The 17,486-nt window shown below is 38.7% G+C and overlaps 2 protein-coding genes across 4 annotated transcripts in view; one reads left to right on the top strand and one right to left on the bottom strand.

Annotated features, from left to right (window-relative positions):
• Positions 1–5,174: 5,174 nt before the first annotated feature.
• faim2b (Fas apoptotic inhibitory molecule 2b) overlaps positions 5,175–17,486 on the top strand; it is a 13,195-nt gene continuing 883 nt past the window's right edge. The window contains exons 1-12 of one of the 2 annotated variants that reach the window (XM_031567705.2): positions 5,175–5,520; positions 6,850–6,913; positions 7,149–7,234; positions 7,355–7,419; positions 7,563–7,616; positions 7,739–7,789; positions 8,061–8,100; positions 8,432–8,469; positions 8,892–8,979; positions 9,279–9,374; positions 9,663–9,716; positions 9,900–10,041. In XM_031567705.2, coding sequence (XP_031423565.1) covers positions 5,506–5,520; positions 6,850–6,913; positions 7,149–7,234; positions 7,355–7,419; positions 7,563–7,616; positions 7,739–7,789; positions 8,061–8,100; positions 8,432–8,469; positions 8,892–8,979; positions 9,279–9,374; positions 9,663–9,716; positions 9,900–10,041 — 793 coding nt within the window. In that variant the 5' untranslated portion in view covers positions 5,175–5,505. Of the gene's footprint in view, positions 5,521–6,849; positions 6,914–7,148; positions 7,235–7,354; positions 7,420–7,562; positions 7,617–7,738; positions 7,790–8,060; positions 8,101–8,431; positions 8,470–8,891; positions 8,980–9,278; positions 9,375–9,662; positions 9,717–9,899; positions 10,891–17,486 lie in introns of those variants that run through there. The other variant, XM_031567704.1, reaches the window with a different exon arrangement.
• rbms2a (RNA binding motif, single stranded interacting protein 2a) overlaps positions 16,351–17,486 on the bottom strand; it is a 44,536-nt gene continuing 43,400 nt past the window's right edge. The window contains exon 14 of one of the 2 annotated variants that reach the window (XM_012836295.3): positions 16,351–16,852. The gene's annotated coding sequence lies outside the window, so the exon portion shown is untranslated. Of the gene's footprint in view, positions 17,063–17,486 lie in introns of both variants that reach the window. The other variant, XM_031567703.2, reaches the window with a different exon arrangement.

The raw sequence follows: 17,486 nt of genomic DNA, 5'->3' as shown, positions 1-17,486 counted from the left end.
CTACTGTAAGCTACTGAAAAAACTTTTGGCCAAACAGTATACACAGTAGTTCACTTTCTAAGACACATTGATCAGACTTTTCAAACTTGCGTGCCTTCTAAGGGCTCTGCCCACAAGACACCTGTTTCAAAGGAGGGCATTGCGTGTGATGTGGATGTGTTGGAGGGCATTGCGTGTGATGTAGATGTGTTGGAGTGCATTGCGTGTGATGTGGATGTGTTGGAGGGCATTGCGTGTGATGTGGATGTGATGGAGGGCATTGCGTGTGCTGTGGATGTGTTGGAGGGCATTGCGTGTGATGTAGATGTGTTGGAGTGCATTGCGTGTGATGTTGATGTGTTGGAGGGCATTGAGTTTAATGTGGATGTGTTACCGACCCAAGGAGGAGGCTGGGTACAGTCACACAGCCTCATTTTATGCATCATGTAAAAGGGGTCCATTAAAAAAAATACTACTTACATTGCCCACTAAAACAGTGTATGATGTGTTTTTATAGTGAAATGCTGTGTTGCTAATGCAAGTGTGAGTGTGTGTATGTGTGTGTGTGCATCACTGCTGATAAAATACAGTGGTCACTTTCAAGAGACAATACGGTCACTTTCACTGTTTAACACAAACACCAATGCGCGCATTAACTGACCTCACATGACCAGACTTCAGGTAAATCCAGGTGAAAGGTATCACCTATAATTGTCTTCATCTTGTAAATCCACTTCTGCAGAGGTTCACTAGCTGTGGACACGTCCAGAGAAGGACTTTTAAAGACAATGAGAGGGGGATTGAGTACCATTTGCTGTGCTTCCATCAAACAAGCTAAGCTAAGCGCCTTCATGAGAATTTGGCTAAAGGAAGTGCGAGTCTGTGTGTATGTCCATGTGCTAAAGGAAGTGCGAGTCTGTGTGTGTGTGTGAGTCTGTGTGTATGCCCATGTGCTGTGTGGTGCTAATCAAACATTTACTTGGGAGGAGTAGTGAACAGCTGTGGGTTGTCAAGGCAACTTTGATGGCAAATGCGATTTGATGCGAATAAACTCGTTTCCATTAACCACAGTGAGAATCAGTAGCTAATCCCCACGGCTCAATCATATTTATCTCTTAATCTGATTAACAAGATTTTATGCAAACTCCAAGCATTTCCACTCAGGAGGTTCATGGAATCTCCACCTTCAATCACAGCTACAGGATACAAATACACACAGGCTATGGGCAGGGAATAAAATATAACAAGGTGGCAACTGCACCATCTTGTATTTTAAAGGTATACATCAAATTACAGGCTACGTATGTATTATAATTAGTGCTGTCAAACGATTAAAATATTTAATCGCGATTAATCGCATTTATGTCATAGTTAACTCAAAATGAATCGCAATTAATCTGAATTTTTTATCTATTCTAAATGTCCCTTCATTTATTTATTTTTTCATTTTATTTTTATTTTAATGCCCTTATCAACATGGAAAAGTGGATTGGCTTGCTTTATGCAAATGTTTTATTTGATTGAAAACCAACATTGCCAAACAGGGCGGTACAAAATAAAATTATAAAGTGCACATTTCAGGTAAACAAGGACTATAGTGCCGTTAAACCATGGCTTAATATTTTCTTTTTTTCAAGTTTGCTGGGAACATAGCAGTCAGGCCTCTTATTTCAGAAACAATGAACCGTAACCGTTAGATTACCAATAGAAGGTAAGCCTACTACTTCTTTGCTTTCAGCCAGCTGCCTGTTGACATTTTCAGACAACAGTGAAGCTGGCTTCTTTTGCACAACACAACTTTTAAAAGTAAACTTTCCATTCAGAAGCTTTTTATCATCCATTTCGCCGTATGGCGCTCACCATTCACTCAAACCGTAACGTTAGCCTACTACACAGTTTTCGAGGCCAAAAAGAATGTTAATCTAAAAAAAAAAAATAATAAAAAAAAAAAATAATAATAATTAAAAAAAAAAATTCGCGTTAATCTCGCGATAAAAAAATTAATTATATTTATGTTTTAATTATAATACTTGTATATTCATAACTCATAGATATACTATAGAATATTCTTGTCTCTTTAGTTTTGAATTAATTTAATCTTTGATGGTTGCCAGGGGCGTTTCTAGGATTAAAAGAAAGGGGGGGCTTAGCCCCAAGGGGAGTGGCTTGTTTGTGCGCAGAGCGCGCGGCAATTTTTTTGGGGGCCCATTTGGGGCCGCGGATATCCATTGTTTCAGACAGTTCATAGATTGGTTCAATCAGAAAGAGTATGATTTTGCTCTGTTGTTTTGCTTGCATTCAGTATATGATAACACAAGAGACAGAATTTCAGGGTTATAGTGAAATTTGACAACACAAATGTGAACTTTTCTCAAATAAAGAGAGAAATAATTGTCCTGCTGGTAAAGGAAAGACGGATAAACTAGCTTTCCTATCCGCTCCCAAATACTAATTCTTGAGTTGTTTACTTGTTTTATTAAGAGCAGAAGGGAATACGATTTTGATCATCATTTACATCTATTTTGTTGTCCCTGTAGTTTTTACATACCAGTGATATTTTATGCTCATTTGGACACTATCACTGAGATAAAGAAGAACTAGTTCAGTGTCAAATATACCATTCAATAGGAAAAAAAACACGAATAACAAAAATGTAAAAACACATTTCAAGTACATCTTAATTATCAAATGATAAATATTGTATGATGGGCTGAAATGGAAGGCACCCAATGTATTCACTAAAATCAAGTCAAACTAGAATTCACTAGCATTAATTGATTATAAACAACAACATTCTATAGGGACTGATATTATTGTTTCGAAATACTAGAGAGATATATTAATGCAAAGAATAGACAGATGTCGATAGTTATTTCTTGTATTTCGAATTCGCCTGTTCACACTCTTGCTCACTGGAGACAGTTTCTAACAAATTAGCTAGCTAGCTAGCTTAGTGTTAACATAGCCCACTACAATATTGCCTTAATTTACCTCAAGTAAACCTACATTTAAGCAGGTAACAATCGTTAACAACTACAGATAGCCACATTCTGTAACTACCTGTACTTACAATTTCACTCCTTGCATAATTTACTTTGAGCTAAACTCCTTGGCTATAATCCTGGCTGTCGTTGAAGAGACGTTACTTGGCAGAGTGAGACAGCCAGCGCAGCCGCCTCCCCAATATCCCCGGGGTTTATATCGTTATGTGTGATGATAGGCTATTGGATTGTAATTTAAAGGGGGAGAAAACATACAAACCAGAACGCACGCACATATTTAGCATGTTAGAGTTATAAATAACTTGTGCATGTGAGAAACAATAGTTTAATTTAATGACATCGCCAAAATAAAAAAAAATTAAGTTATTTTTTTTTTTTAAAAGCCAATAATGCCAAATAATTTTGGGGGGGCTGAAGAACATTTTAGGGGGGCTTCAGCCTAACGACGCCCCTGATGGTTGCAATGGCACATGCCTGAATCCCAGAAGAGGCTCCCTCACATCCCAGAATCCTCTCTCTGTTGACTCCTGAGCTTCTGCTCGCGCTGGTCATAACAGAATCCTCTCACTGTTGACTCCTGAGCTTCTGCTCGCGCTGGTCATAACAGAATCCTCTCACTGTTGACTTGTGTTGACTCCTGAGCTTCTGCTTGCGCTGGTCATAAAACTACTCTAATACTTGTATGACTTGCTACCAATCAAAGTGCCTGGTTAAAAGTAAAACGTGTTCTGACCGATGCAATTTCAGCACAATATAATGTAACTTACTAGATAATCCAAACTCTTCCACTTACAGTACTCCTTTGTATTTCAGCATATAGTACACCACTGTGATCACTTATAAAGTGTCAACACATCTTGATTTTTGTGGATGTAGGCATTTGTGGTTCCCCCAAATCAGACATGTCCCTGATCTGCAGTGAACCCTCCAGACCACAGTGCGCCGGCCTATGGCCAGACCTGCACCAGACCCGCGCCAGATCCGGCCCAGGGTCAGCCGCTGTCTGAGGAGCTGCCATGATTAGACCTTCAGTGGGCAGCAGAGCAGAGGGGGTGACTTCTGTCCAGCTGACTTGGGTTGACTAACAATGGGGATGCCGTCTATTCTCAGAGTAATTAGACCTCTCTGTGTCTAAACGGAGAAGCAGATTATGATTGGATTCGCCTAAAATAGAAATGCACATCCAATCATGCTAAATGCTTAATATACTACTGTATTGGCTGGGACTGTAAGCTAGAGATCAAGTATCAACAGTCATATGACAGGTTCAGCCTTTAATGGCGTTAGCCTCCATCTTATTACTCCTGCCTGACCATTACAAAACCAGACTTACTTAACCAGCACCATGATGTCCTCCTTCTGTCAGAGATGGTTCTAGACACAGAGTTACAGAAAGGTTTCTGGAAAAATACAACAGAAACATTACAAGAGAAAAAATACAAACAGAAAAGTTAGGCATATTAGCTATCACAGGCTTAGCATTACACGTCAGATACCATGAACACTGCCTTAATTATTAATATATATTATATATAATTTATGACCTGTTACTTAACAGGGTCTGTTACCATTATCAGTCATTTAGAGGACAGCTCCTATAAGGTGTAATACTATTTCAGCTGGTCAACATGTGACATAGACTGTTATGGCGTCTGTCTAGATGATTGTCTTCACATTTGATCACTGAAAGTGGTAAATTAACATACATATTACACAGTGTATTAGCTGCTATGCTAACATGGCTATGCTAACCTATAATCGAGGTGACAAGTGAAGCATTGGAAGGTGTTATATTCTTTACATAGACTCCAATTTATATAGACTTTTCTGTACCTTTTCCGTACACATGCAATGATGTGAAAATTGTTGGAGAGAATCAGCAACTGTGTGTATGTGGGGGGAAAAATGCTCATACCCCCTGATCTAATGTATCTCATGTTCTGTCTGGTTATGAAACCTGTTATAAGTTATGTATCCTGTATATAACCTACTTTTCCCTCTGGGCTGATTACTTTCTGAGAATAGCCACTGTTCTTCTGTTAAATAAACACAACACCCTTGGCTGACAGAGATGGTATGTTCCAGTAGGATTCCATGGCATTCTAGCCTGCTTACAAGCTGCCAGAATGTACTATAATTCAGTGTTAGGGTGGAGGCAGGGATAAAGTCATCAGCAGGATTAACACCACAGAGGGGTATAAAGAATTGGATTGGTTCAAACTGTGGACAGACAACCAGAGACAACAGCTCCTGAGCATATTGTGATTACTACAACAGTTGTCCTTCAAATCTAGATACAGTCATATTCAATACATTGATGCAAGTGCTCAGAGAAATAAGAAGACTTGGGACAGAAGTTGACGCATTAGAAGATAGAGTAACATCTTATGTTCATTCTAATCTGGATATAAACAAGACCAGCAAGAGGATAAACCCCTAGGGATACGCAGTGAAGACCCGAAGAGTATAAAGAAGAACACAGAAAAGTATTCACTAAGGGTAGAACAACGCAAGAACTGGAACCATGACTCAGAAGAAGGTAGGCAATCGTCTGATGTATCTTCAGCCACTACGGAGGAATGAATACATGAATGAACAAAAGAATGAATGAATGAATGAATGTTTTTATTGCCATTATAATTCATCGTAACCCTGGAAACAAGTCATGACCTGAACGCTACTGAGGAATTGATGATGTAATAGTTCAAGAGTTAAAAAAACATTCTGAGTTCTGCAGCAGCATGTTTGGGAGGATTTGCAGTGCTTCCAGTGGCACATTTAAACCACCTGTTTCTAATTAAATGTGAGATTATATAGGTCAGCTCTAGGGCTCATATCAGGAAGGTGAAGTGAAGATGTTGGTGATTTAATTACATTTCTAACCTGTCTATGAGACAAATGGCACGTGGCAAGGTTTAAAAATCACTTACAATTCAGAGCAGTAGGTCCACTTAATGACTAACTTAGTACATGTTTACTACTACTGCTACTGCTACTGTTTGCTAGTTAGTGTAAGGAAGCGACCTTCAAGGCTAGTGTGTGTAATTACATCTCACTAAATAATCAACTTATTGAAAGAGTTTTTTGAATTTGAGATATTAACATTATTAAGGACTGACACACACACACACACACACACACACACACACTTTCCTATACCAGTGGGTTACAGTTTCCTTGTCAGGTTCAGAGAAAGGGTTCTAAAAGGATAAACTGGCATGTGGGCTCTAGGTTTAGACTGTTTTGATATTAATGAAGGGTCTCTGTCCTCCACAAAATATTAACACTATTAAGGACTGACACACACACACACACACACACACACACACACACACACACACACACACACATAGAGAGAGACACACACACACACACAGAAAGGGTCTCTGTCTTCCACAAAATATTAACACTATTAAGGACTGACACACACACACACACACACACACACACACACACACACACACACACACACACACACACACACACACACACACACACATAGAGACACACACACACACACACACACACACACACACACACACACACACACACACACAAACACAGAAAGGGTCTCTGTCCTCCACAAAATATTAACACTATTAAGGACTGACACACACACACACACACACACACACACACACACACACACACACACACACACACACACACACACACACACACACACACACAGAGACACACACACACACAGACACACACACACACACACACACACACACAGAAAGGGTCTCTGTCCTCCACAAAATAGGTGTGAACCAATGAAATGAGTGCTGCAGGAATTGATTTTCGGACTGTAAGTGCTGCACACTTCACCAGAAAGTGAAACATCTGTTTGTCTTCATACCTCCAGGTTGCTCCAACTGTCAAGACTGTGGATGGAAATATGCCGCCAAGCTATGAGGAGGCAAACGCAGGTATAGAACAGTACTTTTCCGGGATGCATCATGAGAACATACAACATTCCAACAAGGAACCTTTTCCTTCATACACGCACAATTTAGAGAAAGAGAAAGATGGGTTCACCTCTGCAGATCACACATTTAGATATGCATAGTACTTTTCCTCTCTCACTCACTCCCTTCCTCCCTCCCTCACTCACCTTAACGTCCTCTACTTCTTTTGCTGCATGTTCATCCGTCCATCTCTCAGGTTGCCCAGGTTACTACTACAAGGATGGAGAACAGGTGGTGTTCTCCTGGGATGACAAGAACGTCCGGCGTATATTTATCCGTAAGGTAAAGCATCTGCGTCTTGTGCACATTACCCTTGGCAATTCACCGCCACAGACAGGAAGGCCAGGACACGTTAAAGACCACACTGTAGCTTCTCTCATCTGGATCTGTTTACGTCTGCAGGTGTATGCCATCCTGATGTTCCAGCTGTTTGCCACTGTTGGCATAGTGGCCCTTTTCACATTCTGGTGAGTGAAACTCGCCGTGTGAAACCTCGTGTCTGTGTGTGATGCCACGATTGGGGCCCTTTTGTCAATTTCGATGTGTGTGCTGTGTGAACTGAAAAGTGTGTGAAACACTTGTTAATGTTCTTCTCTGTTTGACTCTGCAGTATGCCTGTGAAAATCTTCATTCAGACTCATCCAGGCCTTTATTCCCTCTCCAAGTAAGTGCACTCGACAGATCCGAATAAAAGCATACGTGAAATGTACCTGTATTTCAAAAAAGTTGTTCATACAGCCTTACTTGGGACTTTGACTATATTATTTAACCCTTTGTCTTCCACAGCCTGTTGTTCTTGATCTCCTACATTACGCTGGCCTGTTGTGGTGATGTCAGGTAAGGGCAGTCCTTTAACACCACAATGACATCCTCCAGATATTTCCCTGATGTGTTTGACATTTTTCTCTCAATCTATATCTCAAAAACTAAAAGGCTAATTGCACCTTTGTAAGAGGCTTATGTTATGCATGGATATATTTCCCGAAACATGATTATAAAGCATTGATAGTGCTTTAATTTATGAATCATATGCTTGTAAAATGTGACAAACAGTTATTATCTGTGAAAGGGTCTTATAAGCGGTTACCCTTGTTTGTCTCCATCCCAGGCGTCTGTTTCCCTGGAACTTCATTCTGCTCAGCATCTTTGTGAGTATCACATTATGGGACAGTCCTCCTCTCAACACTTCACCCTTCCTCCCTTTCTCTCGCTGTCTTTCTCCCTTCTTCCAACCATCCCTTCTTCCTCTTGCTGTCTTTCTCCCTTCTTCCCACCATCCTTTCTTTCTCTCTCTATCTTTCTCCCTTCTTCCCACCATCCCTTCTTTCTCTCGCGGTCTTTCTCCCTTCTTCTAACCATCCTTTCTTTCTCTCGCTGTCTTTCTCCCTTCTTCCCACCATCCCTTCTTTCTCCATCTGTCTGACCAGGCTTTGTCTGTGTGTCTGTTTGTTTGCACGCTTCCACTCTATCGACTCCCAGACTCTCAGCATGGCTTGCATGCTTGGCTTTATTTCCAGGTAAATAACTAAGGGTGCTCCTTTTAAACCGTTCTCTCTGTGTCAAGGAAAGACAGTGTATATATATGATAAGGCCAGAGACTTTTGATATACCCATTTCCACTGAAATACTGTTCAACAGGGGCGTAGGCTTTGGGGTTACTGAGTTTGAATCCCAGTTATGGATTATGGGTAAATGCATCAGTAAATATGTCGTGGTTAAAATGAGGTCCTTTTAAATTGCTTTTTGACCACTGTAACATGGATGGTAAATAATAAATATGAGTATTTGCTAATAAACCTGAATAACAGCTCTGGCTTAAAAAATCCCTGATAGAAATGACTTAATTTGAGGAGGGAAATATTTGTTTCCAATTTTAGTTTAATAAAAACTATATTGACAAATTGAATAAAAAGCCTTTTTTCTTTTGGTGTTTTTTTAGCTTCTACAACACTACGTCTGTGGTGCTATGTCTGGGAATCACTGCTATGGTGTGTCTATCCGTCACTGTCTTCAGCTTCCAGACCAAGGTGACTTATAAAAACACTTACATGCACTTGTATAATAATTACAATTAAAACTGCCCAGCACAGCCTATTTTTGAATTGCTTGATGTGTAGAACATCAACAAGATATTTAAATCTATTTTTGACTGATGCAACTAAACTCTTCTGGATAGTGGGCTCAGAATGATCTGTGGTGAACAGTTAAAATTGTCTAATGAAGAATTAGTTTGTCAGCAATATGGTAAATCTCTATAAATCTCTTGATTTATAGTATTGTTAAAGTATCATTTTATAATATTTCTGTTCTGCGTCCTTCTGTCCAGGTGGACTTCACCTCCTGCCACGGTCTTCTCTTAGTGCTCTGCATGGTGCTGTTCTTCTGCGGCATCGTCATGGCCTTCGTGGTCCCCTTCGGCTACGTACGTATACACCCACACCACTCGGCTAAATCCTTACAAATGAAACCAGGCCAAATCCCTCCTCTTTGGACGTTTCCAGGCTGATGACTCATTGGCGGGTCATAGTCAGTGGTGGCGCGTCTAAATTTAGCCATTTCGGTAAAGCCTCACTGACCAGCTCTCATGAGCATGGCGGATTATTCCACCTAAGCGTGGAGCTAAATCTGCACAAAAAAACACTGCCTGGTCTAATTATAGCTCCCGATCCTTCTTACTGTCTGTAGTGATATTTTCCCCCTTATTCAACAGGTGCCTTGGTTGCATGCCATCTATGGAGTCATTGGTGCCATTGCCTTCACTATGGTGAGAGTCTTCAAGATGTAGAAAGTTAGCCACACAAGACCATTTGTTGTAGTAATTAGTGAATGAAAAGAATGTCTGATTAGAGTAAGTGAAATAGAGTAAGTGAAAATAACTTGTACAGTCATATCTAAATATTCCATTTTTGTCTCTTTTGTCTTGTCTATATATTTCCCTCTATTCTAGTTCCTGGCTTTTGACACTCAACTGCTGATCGGCAACAAGAAGTACAGCATGAGCCCAGAGGAGTACGTGTTCGCCACCCTCAGCCTCTACCTGGACATCGTCTACCTGTTCAGCTTCCTGCTACAGTTGTTCGGAGGACATAGTGAGTGAAGAGCGCCCCGCCCACTTCTCCATCTCCTGTCCAACTTCCTGCCTCCACCCGACGATAGCCATCAGTATTTTTCCGTAGCTCGTTTCACTTCCTGCCGGTATTGCTGAGGCTTTCCTTCCTGTTTACTTGAACCAGAATGTACCAACCCAAATGTTTTTGGAAGTTTGGATTATTTTTCTATTTTCCAAATGGGTGGGAAAGGCTCAGGAGTACATGCACTTTCTTGCTAGACTACGCTAGTGTGTACAAGTTTGAGGTAGCTGTCATATCAAAATGTTTGTATTGCGTTTCAGCTCTTGTTTACGAGCAGATGAGATCAGATAGACTCGTTGTAGCTGCTATATGTAAGCTGGTATGGCAATCAATTCTATATTGTAAATTGCATCAAATGTATTCCTGTCCAGACCAGGAGATCTGTAGGCCATTGTATGTCAATGAGGGTGTGTTGATAGGAACTGCTATTTGCAGGAATAATCAAATCAATGTTTATCCTGAGACATACATCTTGTCTTTGTCCAATGTTAAATCAATTTTTTTATATCCAAAATATTCTGGTAATGTTATAGTTGTAGGCATGTATCCTGTTGCCAAACTCAGGGAACTCATTTTTCCATTTTTTGAAGAACTATAACAAGGGGCCTTGTGAAATGTTTTATATTGATTCAGTGTCAACATGCCTGTGCAATCAAAGTCAGTAAGAAGTAAACAGATTAAGACTCAGTTGACTGACAAGTAGACGTCCCTCTGGTAATATTAGCTACTTCGAAGTTCATTTCAAGTCATGTTTGAGGTGATTCCATTTCATCCAGCATGAAATAAAGCTCGAGTCCCCATGGAAAATGTGTGTGAAGTGTGTTCTGCGTCTGAACCTCTATCCATGGAAAATCTGAGAACAGTTCATTGAAAAACAAGAATTTTATTAAAAAAAGAAAATCAACATATCAAATTCAAAAAAGAGTACAACCAAGAAAGAACAAAAAAGAATCTCTTTTTTCAATGAATAAAAAACAAGAGTAACAGAAATCAGCAACTGTGGCACAGGAAGACAAAACTGCTGGTTAGCAACCGGCTGACGCACTACAAAAAACAAAACAAAAAAAACATTTATTTTTAAATCCTTTTCCTTGTTCACACTGTACAAAATGAGTTCTTGTATAAATAAAAATAATAAATGTTGAGAAGCAGTTAATGAGATGAGTCCTTGGGTCGCTTACCACAATGTCTAATTGATTGCAAAACTCAAACCGTAAGAATGAGAGTTTATATGGACGGGACATGAAGCTATCATCAAAATCAATCCTAGTAATCATGGACGCTTATGGCTATACGAAGAAGCCCCAGAAATTCTTCTGTCATCTATAGTCATATCTATATAGTAACATATAGATGTAAATAACAATTAGATTTCACAGAAATTGCATAATTGCCTAACACAATGTGTTGATGGTGTCTTACTTGCTACTGCGATAGTACAACCCTGACTGACACTCCAGCTTTGACTTTGAACGTTTATAAATCATCATAGCTGAAATAAATAAAAACAAATATGTTGTCTATGGTTAAAATGGACAGACTATGTAGGTAAAGGCAAAAATTGAGCAAGTTTTTTTTTTCCTTCTTCCTGATAACACTTCAGACATAGGGTCACAGGATAAGGACTTCAGTGTTGAAGATTTTCTTAAGGCATGAACAATTGCACAGCATGTGTACAATGCTAAAGGCTCACTAACATCAAACAACCATGTATGTATGTATTTACATCAAAGGACATTTTAGGCAACGTGAGAAATCAGACAAGTCTGATATATTTTTGCACTCATTGCTTTGAGGCACATTGACAAACTCTGAATCCTGCAGGTTTGAGTTGATTTTTTTTTTCATTTTTTTCTTTAATACTTTTAAAAATACATATCATTTTTTTTTATGTCCTACACACTACATGGGGTCCTCATCTCATGAACTGCTTGAACATTCTGTCATAGCAGCAAGACGTTTTGAAACTATGAAACGAGTTATACAAGACTACAAGGCTTTTCTGAGAGGGTGGATGATTTTTTTTTAACAACAGAGCAATCAATGGCAGGTCAAATCAAACAATCCAATTGCTGCATTCACTTTTTCCTTACATACATAACTCATATGTATTACATGGCATGAGGCAAGGAGATCTTCGTCACTGGAATAAGTCAATACCAAAATCAGCCACTGATGAATCGATTGAGAGTAACTACTGCGTGTCCTTCACTGTGAGACTACACCCTCTTGTCAGATGTCATCCACACGTGACCAAGGACACTCACTTCAGTTACTGTTGCCAAAAAAACAAATTAACGAAAAAATTAGCTGATTGTTTTGTACGTGGGCTTGCACTATAAAATGCCTTCTTTGATAGAATGTCATAATTATGCGACCTAAAAAAACAAACACTGCAGTGTAACATAACAGTCATTTCATAGTTTCAAAACTATATTTCTATTTTGTATTTGAAGTAATGGCTAATGCATGGTATATTGGTTTTGCCATGCAAGTCACAACCCAAAACTGATGCTTTTTCCTTCATGAGGTGTTCATGATGTGAATAAACTGTACATAGTTTTTTACTACATCTGGACAGGACAGGAAAACAACAAAAAATCAATCAGACAAAAAACAATCAAAAAGAAAACACGATGAAATCAAACAGTCACATCAATAAAAATTCAACAAGCCACTGAAAAACCATCCAAAAAAGGTCCTAGAAACTAGCAAGCATCAAACAGGAAGGCCAAATATGTACAGAAATAAAAACAGAACTTTGCTGGCAGTTTAAATAAAGCCAATTATGCATGAAGTACTATGACATCACGCTGATGCCATAATACACGCGATTCATTAAAAGATTCTATTTGATATCTGTTTTGATTCTTTTCCTTTCCAAATAAATATGAAGTCCACACCAGCGACAATACTATCCCTGAAGGTGAATATTGCTCATTAGAGGTCAAAGGGTAAGAAAGAACATTGTTCTTATTTTGACTGTTCTGATGAAGGGTACGTAACACAGATAATTTCAGACAGCTTGTACAACTGGTAGATGGCTTTGTCATCTTTGGTAGTAGACGTTAGAAAAAGCAACCTTCTTTTGGAGAATGAATGAGGAGAAATGAGAAACAAGACCTAGGAAAATGCATTTGCTTGACCAAAAGATTTCAAATACACTGGATGGCATGTAAGACATCATGGCAGGCCCACATCCTCCTGTGTTGTGTTAAACTCTAGGCATAATGGAGCAGCAATCTTCACAATCAGATCATGCTTTTCACAGCTCCATCTGACTATGAATGAGCGAACTATACTTACGGTTTCCTGTCTATGTGTGATATAAACTGGGGTGCTTCTAAACACCATGTTCTGGTGGGACCTGGTCCTCCTCTGTTAAAACATCTGGTGTTATTACTGTGATCAGACACTAAGGGTTGTTAACAGAGAGTTTACTGGCTGGTGTATGTTTAATCTAGAACGGGTCTGCCCCCCTGCTAGATGGTTGCTTGAGCAACCTACACCAAGAGCTGTAACTGAAGACACAGTTCAAGTCTCTTCTGTGCTATACAGCCATGCTATAGTAGCTGAACATGTTTGGAGGCCTGAACAAGAGTATGTGTAGTTGCCATGGAGTTTTGAGTTCTATTGGTCAGTCAAATGTGTTTTTCCACTGGTTTGTGTATCATCTGGAAGCCTGTAGTGCCTGGCTGAAAACAAGAAAAGAAAAAGAAAGAAACAGTGCAAAGAGACAGAGACAGAACATGGAATAAAAACAAAACTCATAAAAGCATGTCTTGGTTTGCATGGACAGTGTACAAACTCACAGACTTAAAACACATTTAACACAAACAAACAATCCTATGAATCTCTGGAGAGAACACTACTTACACTCGTGAGAAAGGTCTTTGCCTACAGCTAAAAAAAGATCATCTACGTCGCCTATAAGAAGTTCATCAAAAGGAAGAGTTTTGCCTGAAAGACATTGCAAGTGAGAGGATTCAAGTGAAAAAAGAAAGAAAGCAAAACAACCATTTTTTTTTAGGAAACTAACAAAAAATATCTAAAAGACAGGAATAAAAATCTGATTAAAACAGCAGCATTGAGAGAAAGATAAAAACCACTCACGCACAACCTTAACAAAGAAAAAAAAGTCAGGGTCTTCCGTTTTCAAACCTCTTATCTCTAATCTGTTCCATTTCTTTTTTAAGCAATTTTTTTTCATTTTAATTTTTTATCTTTTTTTTTTTTGCTGAGCTCTGTGATTCCTTTTTTCCAACATAAACACAACACCCACCCGAATCTAAAGGCAAATTTCCTATCTGTACAAAAAAAAATAAAAAATAAAATGTGACCCTCACAATAGGCTCCACCCTCACACAGCCACAAACAGGGCAAAAAAGACACACACCAAAACAACACCGCCCTTCTTATGATGGAACTACACCCTTAAGTCCACTGTAACGTACTGAGGACTAAACAGTAACACTGAATCGGTGTCCTAGAACTAAACTTGGAATTAGGGTTATGTAAGCACATATAACTAACGTAAAAGTACATTTGGGATTAGAGTCATGTAAGAATGTACAACATAAGAATCTATGTATAGTTACACATTGATAATGAGTGTGTTACATTGTACTTAAAGGTATAGTTACCATGTAACCAGGGCTATGAAATAGAGCTGAAATTAGCCAAACGTTACAATTTTAACTGAATCCTAATTGTGAATTCTAATGCAGGATAACGTCAGGCTCAGTTAGAAAGCTGGATCTGGATGCTCTGAGGTACAATACCATAAAACGTTAATCTATCTTCTAAATTCAGTCCCTCTGGGATCGGCAAGGGATTGTTATGATTGTTGCAGCCAAGCATGACTCAATTTGATGCAGGAATTCTTAGAAATCGTGGTAAGTTTGAGTTAAATTAAATCAATCGCAAATAATGCAGAAATTTCATGACTTTGCATTTTTTTTGCGGAAATAAGAGATCTAGAAATCTGAATACAGCCACTGAAACATCTCTCTTAATTGCCATGTCTTAAACAGTCAGTTTAAGCCTTTTGTAGCTATCGTGAGGGTCTCATTTGAGGTGTTACCAAATTCTCAAAAATATAGCTAAGTAGCCCCAAAAATGAAAAACCACTTAAAGCTACTTACTCGGGAGATGGTCCGACATCAGTTTTGAAAAACATGAATGTCAGGACACGCCATGAGAAGACATGGCCGAGAACGGTGTGTGTAACAATGTCAAACCTCTTCTCTGCCTTCTGCCTTCACAGGGTGGCAACATAGGTCAAAATCACTACATTCTCTTTCAAATTTAGTTAAGTTTAACCGTCAAAACTAAAACAGGGGTAGGTTTCCCAAAGCCTTTTTAACGCTACATCGTTCGTAAGTTATACCTTAAGCTGTACCTTAACGTTTCAAGGTGTTTCCCAGAACGTCCTTGGCTGAGTAGGTCTTTGCTAAGAGATACCTTCATAAGGTTGGTCTAGACCACTCTTAGCTATTGTGTTAATGTCTGGACATATGCATTGACTGCGATGTAAGACCACGCAAGATATGTGTTGCATTACACTGTATGCTTCATTACATAAAAAAAACATTGGTATAAATTAGCCATTCATTTTGAATCCCTTGCGAATACAAATCTATGAGTAACATCTAGCCTACAACCAATCCTTATTTGGGATTTTTTTTTCTCATTTTGACTTGCATAGCATTTTTCTGTTGATGTTCTTTTTTAATAATGATCATCTGCACTCCAATCTTAGTCATGTCCATCATATTCATCTCACGCATGCTCAAACCTACATGAATGTCAATAATCGATGTCAGAAACATGGATTCAACCTCTTAAGATATACGTAGATACGAAGAGGTGGTTTTGGGAAACACGCATAGAAATGTAAACAACTTTAGTAAGGTATACCTTTCAAGTCTTCGTAAAAAAAACCGCTAAAAGACATCCGTTATCGGGAAACGCAGCCCAGGGCTATTTGCTTCTGAGTCTGTTGTACTATTTAGCTGCAACTGTATTCTTCCTACGACCATTTCACTAGGAAAGCTATATGCCTATGAAATGCTCTCAGCACGAATAATTCCTTTGGAAAAAAAATCATTTGTTAATCATTTTGAATGATGAAGTTAAATAGGTCAGAGGTTTCATTAAATTAAATAAAAATGTTAAATGTATGAAATCTCATTAGTATGCACTAATTTAGACGTACTCTACTACTTTAGACAAATAAATAGTAAAAATATCTCTGATTGTCCGATGCTTTAAAAAAAAAAAAAAAAAAAAAAAAAAAGTCACGCTAGGCTTGATTTCTCACCAGAATGAATAGGAACGAGTAGCTTTAAATGGTTTTTGGCCTGCCTTCAACTACAATAGTAATTATCACGTCAAAACAACTTATGAAAAAAAAAATATGACAAACAGAATGCATTGTTCGAGTTTTTGAAACTGTACAAAAATATTTTACGGCTGCTGATCGAAAAAGAAAAAGAAACAAATAAAAATGAAAAATAAAAGTTTGCATATATTACAAAAAATAAAAGACACATTGTGTTGTAACTTTCTTACTTGTCTCATTCTAGTGTTCCAGAATGCCTCTTTTAAAAATAAGATTTTTTTTAATAACATGCATAAAAATAATAATTTTGCAATTTTTCTCCTGTTTGAATTCAACAGCCTCTTCTTTTTCTTTAGTTTTGTTGGTTTGTTATCAAAATAGAGTAAAGCTCCATCGCAAAAATCTCCCACCTTTGGTTGACTGACCCTAGAAGAGAAACAAAAAACCCAGCGAAGGTTGAAAGCAGTCCTTTTCCTCTGTTTTTCTTTTCTTAATAAAAAAGGCATTTCTTTTTTTCATCTGACTTCTTGTCAAGATTTTTTTCCCCGTGGAAAATGGTTGGCCTCATGGAGAGATCCCATGTTAACTTAATGCTCTCTGCGCTCTACCTCACAAACACCCCACACTTCTGTAGAGCTGAACCACACACACCCACACACACACACACACACACACACACACACACACACACACACACACACAACAACAAACAAAGACTTTGTCAGTCTTATAAACAACTCCTCCACACAAGCAAAACAACCTCTGCAACTCTTGCAAATCAAACTCTGAACTGATGGCCTCATTTGATAATGCGATGACTGCGCTTCCATGTTGATCCCATTTAATTTGATAAGCCTAAATGAAGCCTAGCAGCTGACTGGAATAGTTGTGCTCTTGACCTGGCAAGTATCCAGCAGCACCAGAAGCTACAATCCCATCTCATTAAACGATGATTTAATTGAGTTCTAAATAGAAATACCATTTCAAACACTCAACTAGCAGAGGATACTAGTTAGCAGTAACACATTAACTTGTGTCAGTCACTTAGGGATGTATCTCA

Source organism: Clupea harengus, chromosome 5, assembly GCF_900700415.2.
Source record: "Clupea harengus chromosome 5, Ch_v2.0.2, whole genome shotgun sequence".
NCBI lineage: Eukaryota > Metazoa > Chordata > Actinopteri > Clupeiformes > Clupeidae > Clupea > Clupea harengus.
This window is presented reverse-complemented; position numbering and strand designations above follow the sequence as displayed.